This window comes from Pseudophryne corroboree, chromosome 4 (genome assembly GCF_028390025.1).
Source record: "Pseudophryne corroboree isolate aPseCor3 chromosome 4, aPseCor3.hap2, whole genome shotgun sequence".
In the NCBI taxonomy this organism is placed as follows: Eukaryota; Metazoa; Chordata; class Amphibia; order Anura; family Myobatrachidae; genus Pseudophryne; species Pseudophryne corroboree.
This window is the reverse complement of record NC_086447.1, coordinates 920,533,725-920,551,897: the sequence shown is the minus strand read 5'-3', so window position 1 is coordinate 920,551,897 and position 18,173 is coordinate 920,533,725. Positions and strand designations below refer to the sequence as shown.

Below are 18,173 nucleotides of genomic sequence, written 5' to 3'. Positions count from 1 at the left end.
ATCAGATATGGGCTTTTATACGATAAAGCCGCCAATTCTGATACTCTCCTGGCTGAAGCCAGGGCCAGTAGCATGGTTACTTTCCACGTAAGATATTTCAAATCCACCGATTTGAGTGGCTCAAACCAATGGGATTTGATAAAATCCAAAACTACATTAAGGTCCCACGGAGCCACTGGGGGCACAACCGGGGGCTGTATATGTAGTACTCCTTTTACAAAAGTCTGGACTTCAGGAACTGAAGCCAATTCTTTCTGGAAGAAAATCGACAGGGCCGAAATTTGAACCTTAATGGACCCTAATTTGAGGCCCATAGACAATCCTGTTTGCAGGAAATGTAGGAATCGACCCAGTTGAAATTCCTCCGTGGGGGCCTTCCTGGCCTCACACCACGCAACATATTTTCTCCAAATGCGGTGATAATGTTGTGCAGTCACCTCCTTCCTGGCTTTTACCAGTGTAGGAATGACCTCTTCCGGAATGCCTTTTTCCCTTAGAATTCGGCGTTCAACCGCCATGCCGTCAAACGCAGCCGCGGTAAGTCTTGGAATAGACACGGTCCCTGCTGAAGCAGGTCCCGTCTTAGAGGTAGAGGCCACGGATCTTCCGTGAGCATCTCCTGAAGTTCCGGGTACCAAGTTCTTCTTGGCCAATCCGGAGCCACGAGTATCGTTCTTACTCCCCTTTGCCGTATAATTCTCAGTACTTTTGGTATGAGAGGCAGAGGAGGAAACACATACACTGACTGGAACACCCACGGCGTTACCAGAGCGTCCACAGCTATTGCCTGAGGGTCTCTTGACCTGGCGCAATACCTGTCCAGTTTTTTGTTGAGGCGAGACGCCATCATGTCCACCTTTGGTTTTTCCCAACGGTTCACAATCATGTGGAAGACTTCTGGATGAAGTCCCCCCACTCCCGGGTGTAGATCGTGTCTGCTGAGGAAGTCTGCTTCCCAGTTGTCCACTCCCGGAATGAACACTGCTGACAGTGCTATCACATGATCTTCCGCCCAGCGAAGAATCCTTGCAGCTTCTGCCATTGCTCTCCTGCTTCTTGTGCCGCCCTGTCTGTTGTTTACGTGGGCGACTGCCGTGATGTTGTCCGACTGGATCAACACCGGCTGACCCTGAAGCAGGGGTTTTGCCAGGCTTAGAGCATTGTAAATCGCTCTTAGCTCCAGTATATTTATGTGAAGAGACATCTCCAGGCTTGACCATACTCCCTGGAAGTTTCTTCCCTGTGTGACCGCTCCCCAGCCTCTCAGACTGGCATCCGTGGTCACCAGGACCCAGTCCTGTATGCCGAATCTGCGGCCCTCTAACAGATGAGCACTCTGCAACCACCACAGAAGAGACACCCTTGTCCGTGGCGATAAGGTTATCCGCTGATGCATCTGCAGATGCGATCCGGACCATTTGTCCAGCAGATCCCACTGAAAAGTTCGTGCGTGGAATCTGCCGAATGGAATCGCTTCGTAAGAAGCCACCATCTTTCCCAGGACTCTTGTGCATTGATGCACAGACACTTTCCCTGGTTTTAGGAGGTTCCTGACAAGTTCGGATAACTCCCTGGCTTTCTCCTCCGGAAGAAACACCTTTTTCTGAAACGTGTCCAGAATCATTCCCAGGAACAGCAGACGTGTCGTCGGGGTCAATTGAGATTTTGGAAAATTCAGAATCCACCCGTGCTGTTGCAGCACTACTTGGGTTAGTGCTACTACGTCCCCCAGCTGTTCCCTGGACCTTGCCCTTATCAGGAGATCGTCCAAGTAAGGGATAATTAATACGCCTTTTCTTCGCAGAAGAAACATCATTTCGGCCATTACCTTGGTAAAGACCCGGGGTGCCGTAGACAATCCAAACGGCAGCGTCTGAAACTGATAATGACAGTTTTGCACCACGAACCTGAGGTACCCTTGATGTGAAGGGCAAATTGGGACATGCAGGTAAGCATCCTTGATGTCCAGGGACACCATAAAGTCCCCTTCTTCCAGATTCGCTATCACTGCTCTGAGTGACTCCATCTTGAACTTGAATTTTTGTATGTACAGGTTCAAGGTTTTCAGATTTAGAATAGGTCTTACCGAGCCGTCCGGCTTCGGTACCACAATAGTGTGGAATAATACCCCTTTCCCTGTTGTAGGAGGGGTACCTTGACTATCACCTGCTGAGAATACAGCTTGTGAATGGCTTCCAATACCGTCGCCCTGTCTGAGGGAGACGTTGGCAGAGCAGACTTTAGGAACCGGCGAGGGGGAGACTTCTCGAATTCCAACCTGTAACCCTGAGATACTACCTGCAGGATCCAGGGGTCCACCTGTGAGCAAGCCCACTGTGCGCTGAAATTCTTGAGTCGACCCCCCACCGCCCCTGAGTCCGCTTGTAAAGCCCCAACGTCATGCTGAGGGCTTTGCAGAAGCCGGGGGGGGGCTTCTGCTCCTGGGAAGAAGCTGCTTGGTGCACTCTCTTACCCTTTCCTTTGCCTCGGGGCAAATATGACTGTCCTTTCGCCCGCTTGTTCCTATAGGAACGAAAGGACTGCGGCTGAAAAGACGGTGTATTTTTCTGTTGGGAGGGGACCTGAGGTAAAAAGGTGGATTTCCCGGCTGTTGCCGTGGCCACCAAATCCGATAGACCGACCCCAAATAATTCCTCCCCCTTATACGGCAATACTTCCATATGCCGTTTGGAATCCGCATCACCTGACCATTGTCGCGTCCATAAACTTCTTCTGGCAGATATGGACATCGCACTTACTCTCGATGCCAGAGTGCAAATATCCCTCTGAGCATCTCGCATATAAAGAAAAACATCCTTTAATTGCTCTATAGTCAATAAAATACTGTCCCTATCTAGGGTATCAATATTTTCAGTCAGGGAATCCGACCAAACCACCCCAGCACTGCACATCCATGCAGAGGCGATGGCTGGTCGCAGTATAACACCAGTATGAGTGTATATACTTTTCAGGGTAGTTTCCAGCCTCCTATCCGCTGGATCCTTGAGGGCTGCCGTTTCAGGAGACGGTAACGCCACTTGTTTTGATAAGCGTGTGAGCGCCTTATCCTCCCTAGGGGGTGTTTCCCAGCGCGCCCTAACCTCTGGCGGGAAAGGATATAATGCCAATAACTTCTTTGAAATTAGCAGTTTTCTATCGGGGTTAACCCACGCTTCATCACACACTTCATTCAATTCGTCTGATTCAGGAAAAACTACAGGTAGTTTTTTCAGACCCCACATAATACCCCTTTTTGTGGTACATGCAGTATCAGAGATATGCAAAGCCTCCTTCATTGCCGTGATCATATAACGTGTGGCCCTACTGGAAAATACGTTTGTTTCTTCACCGTCGACACTAGATTCGGTGTCCGTGTCTGGGTCTGTGTCGACCGACTGAGGTAAAGGGCGTTTTACAGCCCCTGACGGTGTCTGAGACGCCTGTACAGGTACTAACTGGTTTGCCGGCCGTCTCATGTCGTCAACTGATTTTTGTAATGTGCTGACATTATCACGTAATTCCATAAACAAAGCCATCCATTCCGGTGTCGACTCCCTAGGGGGTGACATCACCATTACCGGCAATTGCTCCGCCTCCACACCAACATCGTCCTCATACATGTCGACACACACGTACCGACACACAGCAGACACACAGGGAATGCTCTTATCGAAGACAGGACCCCACTAGCCCTTTGGGGAGACAGAGGGAGAGTTTGCCAGCACACACCCAAGCGCTATAAATATATAGGAACAACCCTATAGAAGTGTTGTCTCCCTTATAGCAGCTTAATATATCAAAAAACGCCAAAAAAGTGCCCCCCCCCTCTCTGTTTTACCCTGTTTCTGTAGTGCAGTGCAGGGGAGAGTCCTGGGAGCCTTCCTCGCAGCGGAGCTGAGCAGGAAAATGGCGCTGTGTGCTGAGGAGATAGGCCCCGCCCCCTATTTCGGCGGGCTCTTCTCCGGTGTTTGTGAGACCTGGCAGGGGTTAAATACATCCATATAGCCCCAGGGGCTATATGTGATGTATTTTTTAGCCAGAACAAGGTATTCTCATTGCTGCCCAGGGCGCCCCCCGCAGCGCCCTGCACCCTCCGTGACCGCTGGTGTGAAGTGTGTGACAACAATGGCGCACAGCTGCAGTGCTGTGCGCTACCTCATGAAGAATGAAAAGTCTTCTGCCACCGGTTTCTGGACCTCTACACTTTTCGGCATCTGCAAGGGGGTCGGCGGCGCGGCTCCGGGACCGGACTCCATGGCTGGGCCTGTGTTCGATCCCTCTGGAGCTAATGGTGTCCAGTAGCCTAAGAAGCCAATCCATCCTGCACGCAGGTGAGTTCACTTCTTCTCCCCTAAGTCCCTCGTTGCAGTGAGCCTGTTGCCAGCAGGACTCACTGTAAAATAAAAAACCTAAAAACTTTTTCTAAGCAGCTCTTTAGGAGAGCCACCTAGATTGCACCCTGCTCGGACGGGCACAAAAACCTAACTGAGGCTTGGAGGAGGGTCATGGGGGGAGGAGCCAGTGCACACCACCTGATCCTAAAGCTTTATTTTTGTGCCCTGTCTCCTGCGGAGCCGCTAATCCCCATGGTCCTGACGGAGTCCCCAGCATCCACTAGGACGTCAGAGAAACAGGAGATACGACTGATCACATGATCACCTGATTGAGCAAGCTTGCGAGTGCATGGTCATGCAAAGAGCAGAGCAGGGGAGGATGAGGCTAGACACTAAAGTGTCATGTGTTAGGTGCCTAGTATCATGTAGGACCCCTCTAGCCAGCAACTCAACATGGCCCAGTTCTGCACATGAATGGAAGGCCTCAGTAGAGATGTTGAGCCATGCCGCCTGGATAGCTTCCCACGGCTCCCTGGTATTTGTAGGTGCGGGACCTTGGGTTGTAATGGTCTATGCCCCAGAAAATGCTGGACTGGGTTCATGTCAGGTGAACATGTTGGCCACACGCTGGTACTCTCCAGAATGCTCCTTGAGCAAATTCTGGTCAACTTGGTACAGATGACACAGTGCATTATCCTGTATCGTTGTGGGGATACATTAAGTCCATGAACCACTGTAAATGGTCCCCAAGGTTACCAGTCAATGACATGTCAAGGAGGACCAGCGGACTACACCTATCCTGCACCATTATGGAATCACCACTAGCCTGCATGGTGCCTTGACAACTGGGGTCCATGACCTCACGGGGTCTCCACTCCACCCAAACAACTGGAATAGTGATTTATAGGCAAACGTCACGTTGCCAGTCCTCCAGGGTCCAATTAGCTACCTCACAAGCCCAGGTGAGGCACCGTGCGTGGAGTCAGTGGTAACAGGGGCACTTTGGTGGGTCTTCTGCTCCCATGGAAGCTAAAGAACACTGCACTGACCTGCTGGCTACGCACCCAGTACCTCCGGCACTGGACCTGCTGGCTACGCACGCGGTACCTCCCACACTGAATGAGGATGTGATATGAGCCAGTGTTGCTTGCCTGTTACCACGAACAATTCTGACTATGAGCAGCCTAGCAGGTGTTCAAACGGACTCACGAGATTACAACCGATGCAGGTCTGGCCATGCCAAAGACATCACAGTTCCATGGCGCTACCTACCATTACGTACTTCTAAGAATTTTGCCACTTTAGTGTATACAGATGTATTATGCTTAATTGCATTCTTGACAAGAATTCCACATGTGCCACGTGTAGGATCCAACTAAAGAAACGCTCCACGAATATTTTCCCCCTGTAGTGAAGGGTTCCACTAGCTCTGTGTGAAGTACATTTTGCAGGCAAGATGAATGCCAACAACCCCCCCCCCCCCCCCCCCCCCCCTACATTTCAGGAAAGCTTCCATGTCCAGAAACGTAGGGCAATGTCCCCCATACACAGACCATCACCAAATTGTACGATGAGCAGAGACATGTGCCCCATCTAGCTTGCCTGGCATGATCAGTCACCAAATATGAACACAGATCATCTATGGGACATTCTAGACCAACACTCATTCAAAGCGAATTCCAGCAATCCAAACCACTCGATCAGGCCGGGCCAACCTGTGGCTCTCCAGCTGTTGTGAACCTACAGGTCCCAGCATGCTCTGCCACATTTTTGCTGTTAGGAAATGCTAAAACTGCGTCAGGGCCTGCTGGGACGTGTAGTTTCACAGCAGCTGGAGAGCCAAAAGGTTGTCCATGCCTGATTTAGGCGTTTGACCGTGTACAGGAGGAAAGCAGCAGCCCTTCTTCCACAGTGCCAGATACTGGTAGACTTAATGCCATAGCACCTGGCGGACCAGCATAAAAGGTTCTTAAGTTTCTGTCCATTACCTGTATATGTTACAGAGCTGCTCCAGCTGTCGCCTGGCAACATCTATAGGTGCTTTACTGACATATAGAAGAGACGGCTCGATGTGGTTACTGGACTCCAATGAACCAGTGTTGCAACGGAGCTGGCGGAATCAGTCAGCAATAGGGTGACTACATTACGAGGAGGGCAACGCAGCATTCTACAGTCACTGTCCCACCACTACAGCCTAGTCATAGTCACCTCAATTTCTACATGTAGCGACGGGCACTGACTGCTGCAGAAATGAAGCGATGCCAGGACAAAACGGCGGCAACATTATAACCTGTATTGTTGAGGCTCAACAACGGGTGGTCTTCAGTATGCCAAATGTCGAGATCCCGGCGCACAGTATACCGGCGCCGGCATACCGACAGATATTCTCCCTCGTGGGAGTCCACTACCCCCCTGGAGGGAGAATAAATAGCTTTGCTCGCGTAGCTCGCAGCCGGGCCCGCAGCGTGGCTAGCACGGCGAACCCGCAAGGGGTTCCTTTGCGCTCGCCACACTGTCGGTATGCCGGCGATCGGGCTCCCGGCGCCGGTATGCTGGTCGCCAGGAGCCCGGCATACCATACTACACCCTCAACAACTTTAGGGATCCCCTTCAAGTGCAGAAGTTGAATATTTAAATAAGGCTTCCTGAAGCACAAACGTCTTTAAAAAAAAACATTATGGAGGACAGTGAGAATGTGTTATCCCGTCTTCACATGCCAGAACAGCTTTTGCCAGAGAAAAAACAAAACACCACACACTTACTGCTGCTAGCTGCCATATTTTAGTGAATGTTGGTCCCACATGCTACGTCACAGTCTTGAATACGCGGACTAGAGAAAAAGCTACAGTAATGGGTGTTCTGAAGCTCATACATTGACCATCACTGCCAGGCATTTCCAGGGACACTTACAGGTGGAAAGGCAAGGCACAGCAGATCACTGGACGGTTATATATATGAACCTCTCTTGTGGAGAGTTTAGAAGAACTGCATGTATTCAGTTTTATAGTATGAAAAACTAACAAACACCTTTCCAAAAGCAACCCTGCAACAAAGCTTCACCCCAACGCCATAACTAACAGATTCATTACCAGACACCGTAAGCCAGGTGTATTCAGCTACTGTGGAACTACACACCCCAGCCACAGTTTTACTGTAACTAAGCATGCTGGGATGTGTAGTCACAGCAGCTGAAGAATACCCCTGCAGTAAGCCATTTAAAGAGGCTGCTTTTTCACCGCAACCTCTTGGCAAATAGATTTACTCATTTAGCCTTCAGTGCCACCTCTATGCAGACACTCAAAATCTCCCTCCTCCCGGCACATTCGCCGCACTATACGGTGTAACCAATGGCTTGTCCGCAGGATAAAGCGGAAGTGGCACCTCTACCGAATGCACTAGTCTCAGCCCTTTATGACTCACACTTAGGGGGATGTCCAATTAGCCCCGGTAATTTACCGGGGATAATTGTCCCGCTGGGGAACGCGGAACGCGCTGGCTTATCTGGGATTTTGTTTCACCTGCCTCCGGCAGGCGAAGCAGAATCCCCGGAAACAGCCCCCGTTTTCGGACTGTTTCACATGAAAACAAACACGTTTCACTGAACCTGTGTTTTTTCGGGAGAAGGGGTTTGATTTTTGTTTTCTTACAGGCGATCCATCTGGATAGCCTGAGAAGGGGGAGAAAAAAAAAAAAAAAACACCACCCAAACACCACGATGAAACAGCGAGAAAAAAAAAAAAAAAAAAAAGTTCTGACCCCGATGCATTACTGGAGATAATTGGATATCCCCCATAGTCTCAGAGCACGGTCACTTTCACTGAAAAAATCGCCGCCGTCCTACTGCCATCACCACCATAAATCCCGGCAATCTCTGGATCTCACATCCACAAGATCCCATTTCAATACAGCACCCACACCAACCTTCAGACATATCAAACTTCACTGCATACTCACAGGTCTCCATTCCCACGCATGGAAATCCAAACCACACCCAAACAGGCTCCCCCCATAAACGTAGCTCTCTAAAAGCCACAGTTTTAAGTCGGTCTACACCAGGTGTGGCATTCCAGCTGCTGTGGAACTACACACCCCAGCATGCCCTACAACAGTTTGATGTTAGGACATGTGGTATGTGTAGTATTTCATGTCACATACCTAATACTACTTGCGCTTCTCGTCTCTGCTGTGCCCATTACAAACTAACAAGCAGGGCCCTCCCTACCCCTTATTTTCAAACCTGCTCTTGTTTTCTATATACACATCTTTTGACCCTGTTTAATGATCTTACACAATTATTTAAAAATAAAATAAACATTTCTTACCATTACAGCATGAGGGGAGTGCACTAAAGACTTTAGTTCATTGAGATCATTCTCCGCCTGCAAAGATCAAATCGAGAAATATTAGAGGGTAAAATAGAGTCTCACTGCAGTCAAGAAAAGGTGTCATTAAATCTGCACAGAGCACGAGACAACAGAAGACCTGACAAAGAATCCATGACATCAGACACTGTACACCCTATGACCAAGCCCTACCGTAAAAAGTTTTAATGGAGTGGCAGTACCAGTATTACCTTATCCCACTCCCCTTCCATGACATGATTGCGGAATTTGGTAGCGGAAGAGTGCTCTAACCGACATCCTGATTCTTGCATGAGGAGATCGACCGTCTGGCTGCAAGAGAGATAGAGTGTCAGAAACCTGGTCAACTTACCATGACCTGCCGTCCAATACATCAAACACGTTTAACACTTCCAGCATAGTGGGCTATAGTGTATGGCACACTCCATCTGTAGACACAAGAAATATACACGTGGCGGGTCTAGCGCAAAAGATTACTACATTTTGTTTATAGGGCGCCACAAGTGTTTTGCAGCGCCGTACAGATATAGTTCAGTTAATAAATACGCTAGCACATTTAATGTAGATAGGACAGGCTGGTGAAGTGTTGGCACACCAATCAATATTAAGCTATTACTGTATAATATGCCAGGGGGTTTGGGGTTTCATTCTTAATCCAGTTCGCAGTCACCCGCAACTTCTGCCATTTGTCATCGTCACACCCAGGTGATAATCACGTGGGTGTGACGATACAAGCAAGGTCACTTGTGTCGCTGTTTGTTACCACTGTGGGGTTGATTAAATTAGCCGCAAGTCTACTTGGCCCGCAGCTACACACTTGTGGCACTTCTAGTGGCCCCGGACTCGCAGATGTCTGTTCAGTCCCATAAGGGCCCTACACACTGGGCGATTTTAGTGACCAACTATATCATCATCGGTCGTTCTCTCTCTCTCCCCCCTCCCCGCATCAACGATTTTTGCCTACACACTGGACGATATAGATGGCGATTTGGACGATATGTCAGTACATACATCTATAGTGTCCAAATTGACTTGCATGTATAAACGAGGATAGATCAATGATTAACGACTGTGGGGCTGTGCATCATTCATGCATACACACTGTACAATATGAACGATCATTCATTTTTTTTAACTATCGTTCATATCTATATTCGTTACCGTCAAGTGTGTAGGGCCCTTTAGGGCTGCGTACAAATATCTGCAAGTTTGAGGTGAGCAGATTAAGTGTTGCCAGCATTTTCAGGCTGTTCCAATGGCACAACACCCCATTTGCAGCTAGGTATTGGCGAGTCGGCTCACCCCAGAAGTATGTGCAGGTCTAAACGGCGCTTACAGTACCCCAAACTCTCAGGTCTTTATAAGGGGTTAGGTCGACACTCATTAGGTTGACCACTGAAGGTCAACAATGCCATTAGGTCGACATGAGTTTTTCACATTCCTCCCCCCCCCCCCCCCCCCCCCCCCCACCCCTACTTAACGATACACTTGGACTACGATTGGAACAGTAATCTGTGTAGAGTGAAGCGAGCCATGCGAGGGGACACGGTGCACTAATATGGGTTTCCCGTCACTTTACGGAGAAAACGTCAAAAACCTCATGTTGACCTTTTGACCCAACGCCCCATACCCCTTATAAGCAGCCCTGTAGAGCAACTGTCAAAAATCTGCAAGTCCGGGGAACGCTTGCATGCCATCGCAAAGGCACATCGTCCTGTATGTGGCTAGCTGAACTGTAAGGTGTATAACGGGCACAATGTGTTGCTGGAACATCGCAACGGCAGCCTACATCGCCCCTAAAGTGCACGTTTTAGTTTTGCGGACGCATATTAAAATATGCGAATTAGAATATCGCAATGGTGGCTGATGTGCGCCCTACAAAGTCCCACGCAGCAAGGCGAGTAGTGCTCAGTAAATAGGAATCCTCGGTGCCTGGTTTTGTTATAACAATCTTTAGTCTGTTAGGAACACCCCCAGGGTGTAAAGGATTCCTCCAACTCTGCACATCCCCCCCACATCCAACAGCAGGCTTGTCCCCTCCCTCGCTTGTGTCACTGTAAGCCCTCCTCTTCCTCAGCCCCTGCTGGATGTAAACATCACCCCCCCCCCCCCCCCCTCCCTTTACAGGGCTGACAAACATTAACCTCTTATCTGCCTAAAGACACTAAAATGCACATTCCCATCTACTGCAAGGCAAGATGGAAGACACAAAGAGCAGACATGACACACACGTAGTACACATATGCAGCCAGCTAAAGCCTGAGCAGTCAGAGGCTAAACATAGCTTTAAGCAGCTTCTCCTGCAGCACCAGTGCATGCAGCGATACGGCCGATCGCTCACCATTACAAGTGCGGGCAGCACTACGGTCTGCAGAAGCCAGGAGGCTACAGCTGGAAGCATCGGCTTGTAATGCAATCAAATTGTGCTGATCAACAACCAGAGCACAGGAACCAAGGCAGTCACGCAAACAGCTCAATGACAGTGTCCCTATGTCATGTACATGTATACAGGAGAGCCAGTAAATCAAAAGCTAATGGTTTCCACGATTAAGACCTATCAGTATAAAACACACACACCTAGATCGGCAAAATATTTTTTACTGATGCAAGCAGCACTTCAAGAACCATCAAGTCCCTGGTTAACACATTGATGTATGATATAATAAAGGAAATAGTATAAGTACTATTTAAAAAGACCAGGATCTCGGTCATCGAGGCTTTACAAGTTGTGGTGTGCACAAGCCCTCCATTTGCCAGAAATCTACTAGACACCCCATAAGGGCACAGGGCATTCTTTCTGTAAAGAAACGGATTGGCTGAAGGCATAGTACAGATGGTTATATGATCAGTCCCATTCTTAATAAATAAACTGACAAGTGAAAATCCTGTGCCCCCTGTACACCACGTACTAGGCGCATACAGACCAGGTGAGACGAATGGTGTAAGCACTGGCTAATCATTAATACAAATACGTCTGACACTTGAGAGCTAGGCCCAGAAAACACAGGCCTGGTAGCACAAAGATAAGCCCATCTATAAACACACACTGACTGAAGGCCAAGGGCAGCCATGTATTTTCATGGCCTAGTACACAGGCTGCACAGTACCAGTTGTATATACAGACAGGCTACACAGCAGAGAATACAGAACAATGACTAGACCCCAACCTTTACTGCTGCTTACTCCATATAGATTATCCAACACATGGGAATGAAGGGGGGATAGGCAGTATAGATAATTCTGTAATTACAACCAGCACTCTAGATTTAACATAAGTAGACGTGTACAGAGTGACAGCAGGCCTGAGGTCTGTAAATAGGCCTACTGGCAGCAAGTGATCCAGATATTTCTGTGTATGTGTCTATAGGGTGTCGGTGCCCAAGTTGTCATATCTGTAAGGTCACTGATCCAGATCTCCAAGTGTCAGTCACGAAGGTCCCAGCCTATTGGCGTTAGGGATTAAGATTAGGGACAGATCACGTACGGTGTGAAATCTCTTTACACAAACACACCAGAAAACAGGTCAGTGACTAATATCTCAGTATTAGTATGTATACACTCAGTACGGTCTTCATGTAAACATCTATGGGTGTCAGTGACATTCAACAACCCAGGCACCTGTATAGAGGTATACATGGCAACCGCTAATGGCAGATCTTGGTATATACCAAGCAGTTAAGAGCCACTGATCTCAATATATACTGTACACACAAAACAATGACAACCTGCAGCTCAGATCTCCGTATACACTGACCGTCAACAGCACAAGTCTCAGCACTCCAAACCGCCGAAGGAATGACACAGATCTCGGTATACACAGCGCCAGCGACTCCGGTTTCAGTACACAGCGGTACACACCAAATATTGTGCCAGATCTCAGTATATACAGATACACAAAGCATAGTGCCAGGTTTCAGATATCGGTATATACATGTAGACAAAGCATTGTGACCGGTCTATGTAGATACAGGGACTCTGAGCTCTGTATATACAGATAAACTATAGTGACCCTGTATAAGCGGGCACACACAGTCAGCGAGGCTGCGCTCTGTACTGGTGGGTAGAACATAGACTAGGTAACTCAGAATTCAGCATATACAGATACAAACAAAACAATGCCAGGCAGCGGGCAGAGCACAGCGACACAGATCTCAGTATTGCACACAATGACAGTCAGCGACTCTGATCTTGATATATGGGTTCACTGTGACAGGTCTCCGTATACACTTAGAATATATGAGTACAGCGTCTCTTAGCTCTGTATACATGGGAACACAATGATCTCACTGAATGAGATCCGCTATATAAGGGCAGCGACACAGATCTCTGTATATATTGTATACCATGGTGGCCAGTGACACGGATCTCAGTATAGAGACAGTGCATCTAGTATAGTATATGTGGGAGCCACAACAGATGATAGTGAGTATATATACGGTATAGCCAGTGACAGATCTCAGTATCTACATGGACAGTGAGCTCAGTGTCTAAATGGGTAGATAAGGGGGATCTTGGTATATACTGCGCACACACACAACGGGGTCAATTCAATTCTGCACAAATTGAATAGGGCCGGGAGGGTATTGAATAACGAGTGATGTTAAGTCAGAGAGTGTCGGATCTCGCTCCTTAAACATGGTGTTTGGTTGAAAGAACCGGCATTCTGCGACTTAAGCACTGGGCGTGATGCCATTTTTGGCTCTTTAAGGGCAAAAAAACAGCATCACGCCATGAGTTGTTGAATTTTCTGCTGGCACCACTCGGGGAGGAATCACTCAACTCCAGCATGACTATACGTTAGATTGAATCGCTCCAGGAGCTCCCTCCCAGCGCTATTAAATTGTTACAGACCCTAGTATAAATATGGGACCTCTATATACTGTACACTCAGTGAGGAGAATAATATATATATATATATATATATATATATATATATATAAATAAAAAAAAGGGGGGGGGGAAATATAGCGACCAACGGTTCTTTAAAAACTCACAAAGAAGGTAAAAAATATAAATACAATTTATTCACAGAAAATAAAGTTTTCACATAAGGTTTTACAAATAAAAATATATCTTAATAACAGTTCTCTTTAAAAAATGGGCACCCCTTGATGAAGTCTGTATGACGAAACGCGTTGGGCAACCTGGCAGTGACCTTATATCCAGTTAAGTTACAATCTTCTTATCCATTTTTAACTGGTAATATACTTAGAATTGTGCTAATTGTTTTTATCCCATTTTTTAAAGAGAACTGTTATTAAGATATATTTTTATTTGTAAAACCTTATGTGAAAACTTTATTTTCTGTGAATAAATTGTATTTATATTTTTTACCTTCTTTGTGAGTTTTTAAAGACACCGTTGGTCGCTATATTCCCCCCCCCCTTTTTTTACATTCTCTTATATCGCAGGGAACTACCATCCCTGTCTGGGGGTCAGCTGACACCCTTTTGAATCTTTAGGGAGTGTCTATTTTAAACTTTACTTTTTACGTTATATGTTATTTCCTATTTCTAATAATTGTGAAACATGAGTGGCGCAATAATATATATATATATATATATATATATATATATATATATATATATATATATATATATATATATACACACATACATACATACACACACACTAAGATCTCAGTGCGTACAGGGAATCTCGGTATACACACTGTACAGCCAGTGACAGATCTCAGTATACACACACACACACACACACAGTAAGATCTCAGTGCGGACAGGGAATCTCGGTATACACACTGTACAGCCAGTGACAGATCTCAGTATATACACACACACAGTAAGATCTCAGTGCGGACAGGGAATCTCGGTATACACACTGTACAGCCAGTAACAGATCTCAGTATATACACAAGCACAGTAAGATCTCAGTGCGTACAGGGAATCTCTGTATACACACTGTACAGCCAGTGACAGATCTCAGTATATACACACACACAGTAAGATCTCAGTGCGTACAGGGAATCTCGGTATACACACTGTACAGCCAGTGACAGATCTCAGTATATACACAAGCACAGTAAGATCTCAGTATATATAAACAGAATCTCAGTATACACTATACACAGCGACAGATCTCTCTATATACTGAGGAATGGAACAGTGACAGACCTCTGCATGCACTGTATTGGGTCTTGGTATATATGGAGGCTCTCTGTATACACTGTACAACCAGAGACAGATCTCGGTATATACACGGCCAGTGACATCTCTATATATGTACAGTATACACAGGGCACAGTATCTCAGTATACACACAGGCAGGATGATGATGGTATATGTACAGGGGATCTCAGAATACACAGCACAGTGACAGATCTTCGTATCTACAGGGTGATGTCGGTATACACAGTATGATGGTGTACACAGGGCACAATATGATGTCGGTGTACACAGGGCAATGATGGTGTACACAGAGCACAGTAGGATGACGGTATACACAGGGCGACGTTGGTATACACAAGACACAGGGTGATGTCGGTATACACAGGGTGATGGTATACACAGGGCACAGTATGACGTCAGTGTACACACAGGGCACAGTATGACGTCAGTGTACACACCGGGCACAGTATGACGTCAGTGTACACACCGGGCACAGTATGACGTCAGTGTACACACCGGGCACAGTATGACGTCAGTGTACACACCGGGCACAGTATGACGTCAGTGTACACACCGGGCACAGTATGACGTCAGTGTACACACAGGGCACAGCGGAGGGGGCACTTACTTGAGGCCCAGGCCGTGCAGGTGCTGCCCTATCAGGCGGATGACGTCCTCGTCGGCCTGACTCAGCCGCTTCTTCTTCTTCAGGCCCGGCTGCTCGGTGTGCTCGGTGCTGGCGGCGGCCCCGTTACTGCTGCTGGCGGTGGCGGCGGAGGAGGAGGCCGGGCCGGTGCTGGGCAGCCCGTTGGAGTGAGCCGGTTCCCCGCCGGAGGACTCCCCGTTCTGGGCGGTCGGGGAGGGGGGACACCCGCTCCCCGGCTCCTGCCCGCCCGAGCCCCCCGCTGCCGCCCCGTTGGCCTGCATGCTCGCCCCGCCGCTGAGGCCTCTGCTGCCGAGTACCTGGAGAGCCGCCTCCTCCGAGGCTCGGAGCTTCTTCCGCGGGGGAGGGGACGCTCGGCCGGTGTCCGAGTCGGAGGAGGAGGCGGAAGCGGAGGCCAGAGTTTCCTCTCCGGGAGCGGCCGTGGCTGGAGGCTGGGGGGAGGAGGTGGGGGGAGGGGGAGAGTTCGCTGCTCGGGGCTGTCACTGCCTGTCCGGGATTCTCTCAGCTGCAGCGGCTCTAATGGCGGCCGGCCCTGACGTCACCGGAAATGCCTGCACTGGCGGCGCCGCGCTCACTTCCGGCCACAACACTGCGGCCCCGCCCACCGCCCTCCGCCGGACAGCCGGGGTCTGCTGGGAGCTGTAGTCCTCCTGTCACAGACAGAGCATGCTGGGAACTGTAGTCCTCCTGTCACAGACAGAGCATGCTGGGACCTGTAGTCCTTCTGTCACAGACAGAGCATGTTGGGACCTGTAGTCCTACACAGTGCCTCGGTGTCCGGGTGCCCGGCTGCTGCTGGGACAGGTCTTCCTCACACCTTGACAGCCGGGGTGTACTGGGACCTGTAGTACTTCTGTCACAGACAGAGCATGCTGGGACCTGTAGTCCTTCTGTCACAGACAGAGCATGCTGGGAACTGTAGTCCTCCTGTCACAGACAGAGCATGCTGGGACCTGTAGTCCTTCTGTCACAGACAGAGCATGTTGGGACCTGTAGTCCTACACAGTGCCTCGGTGTCCGGGTGCCCTGCTGCTGCTGGGACAGGTCTTCCTCACACCCAGACAGCCGGGGTGTACTAAGACCTGTAGTCCTCCTGTCACAGACAGATCATGCTGGGACCTGTAGTCCTTCTGTCACAGACAGAGCATGTTGGGACCTATAGTCCTACACAGTGCCTCGGTGTCCGGGTGCCCGGCTGCTGCTGGGACAGGTCTTCCTCACACCCAGAAAGCCGGGGCGTACTGGGACCTGTAGTCCTCCTGTCACAGACAGAACATGCTGGGAGCTGTAGTCCTACGCCGTGCCTCGGCGCTCGGGTGCCCTGCTGCTGCTGGGACAGGTCTTCCTCACACCCTGACAGCCGGGGCCTGCTGGGACCTGTAGTCCTCCTGTCACAGACAGAGCATGCTGGGACCTGTAGTCCTTCTGTCACAGACAGAGCATGTTGGGACCTGTAGTCCTACACAGTGCCTCGGTGTCCGGGTGCCCTGCTGCTGCTGGGACAGGTCTTCCTCACACCCAGACAGCCGGGGTGTACTAAGACCTGTAGTCCTCCTGTCACAGACAGAGCATGCTGGGGACTGTAGTCCTTCTGTCACAGACAGAGCATGTTGGGACCTGTAGTCCTACACAGTGCCTCGGTGTCCGGGTGCCCGGCTGCTGCTGGGACAGGTCTTCCTCACACCCAGACAGCCGGGGCGTACTGGGACCTGTAGTCCTCCTGTCACAGACAGAACATGCTGGGAGCTGTAGTCCTACGCCGTGCCTTGGCGCTCGGGTGCCCTGCTGCTGCTGGGACAGGTCTTCCTCACACCCTGACAGCCGGGGCCTGCTGGGACCTGTAGTCCTCCTGTCACAGACAGAGCATGCTGGGACCTGTAGTCCTCCAGTCACAGACAGAGCATGCTGGGACCTGTAGACCTCCTGTCACAGACAAAGCATGTTGGGACCTGTAGTCCTACACAGTGCCTCTGTGTCCGGGTGCCCTGTTGCTGCTTGGACAGGTCTTCCTCACACCCTGACAGCCGGGGTGTACTGGGACCTGTAGTCCTCCTGTCACAGACAGAGCATGCTGGGACCTGTAGTCCTTCTGTCACAGACAGAGCATGTTGGGACCTGTAGTCCTACACAGTGCCTCGGTGTCTGGGTGCCCTGCTGCTGCTGGGACAGGTCTTCCTCACACCCAGACAGCCGGGACGTACTGGGACCTGTAGTCCTCCTGTGACAGACAGAGCGTGCTGGGACCTGTAGTCCTCCTGTCACATAGAATATGCTGGGAGCTGTAGTCCTACGCCGTGCCTCGGCGCTCGGGTGCCCTGCTGCTGCTGGGACAGGTCTTCCTCACACCCTGACAGCCGGGACCTGCTGGGACCTGTAGTCCTCCTGTCACAGACAGAGCATGCTGGGACCTGTAGTCCTCCTGTCACAGACAGAGCATGCTGGGACCTGTAGTCCTCCTGTCACAGACAGAGCATGCTGGGACCTGTAGTCCTACTCAGTGCCTCGGTGTCCGAGTGCCCTGATGCTGCTGGGACAGGTCTTCCTCACACCCTTACAGCCGGGGCGTGCTGGGACCTGTAGTCCTCCTGTCACAGACAGCATGCTTGGACCTGTAGTCCTACGCCATGCCCCGGTGTCCGGGTGCCCTGCTGCTGCTGGGACAGGTCTTCCTCACACTCTTTGACAGCCG

At 49.7% G+C, this 18,173-nt stretch overlaps 1 protein-coding gene across 1 annotated transcript in view; it reads right to left on the bottom strand.

Annotated features, from left to right (window-relative positions):
- WDR26 (WD repeat domain 26) overlaps nt 1–15,955 on the bottom strand; it is a 185,173-nt gene extending 169,218 nt beyond the window's left edge. Inside the window, exons 1-3 of the mRNA XM_063919005.1 lie at nt 15,449–15,955; nt 8,908–9,007; nt 8,657–8,713 (exon numbers count right to left, since the gene is read on the bottom strand). Coding sequence (XP_063775075.1) covers nt 8,657–8,713; nt 8,908–9,007; nt 15,449–15,747 — 456 coding nt within the window. The 5' untranslated portion in view covers nt 15,748–15,955. The remainder of the gene's footprint in view (nt 1–8,656; nt 8,714–8,907; nt 9,008–15,448) is intronic.
- Nucleotides 15,956–18,173: the final 2,218 nt, after the last annotated feature.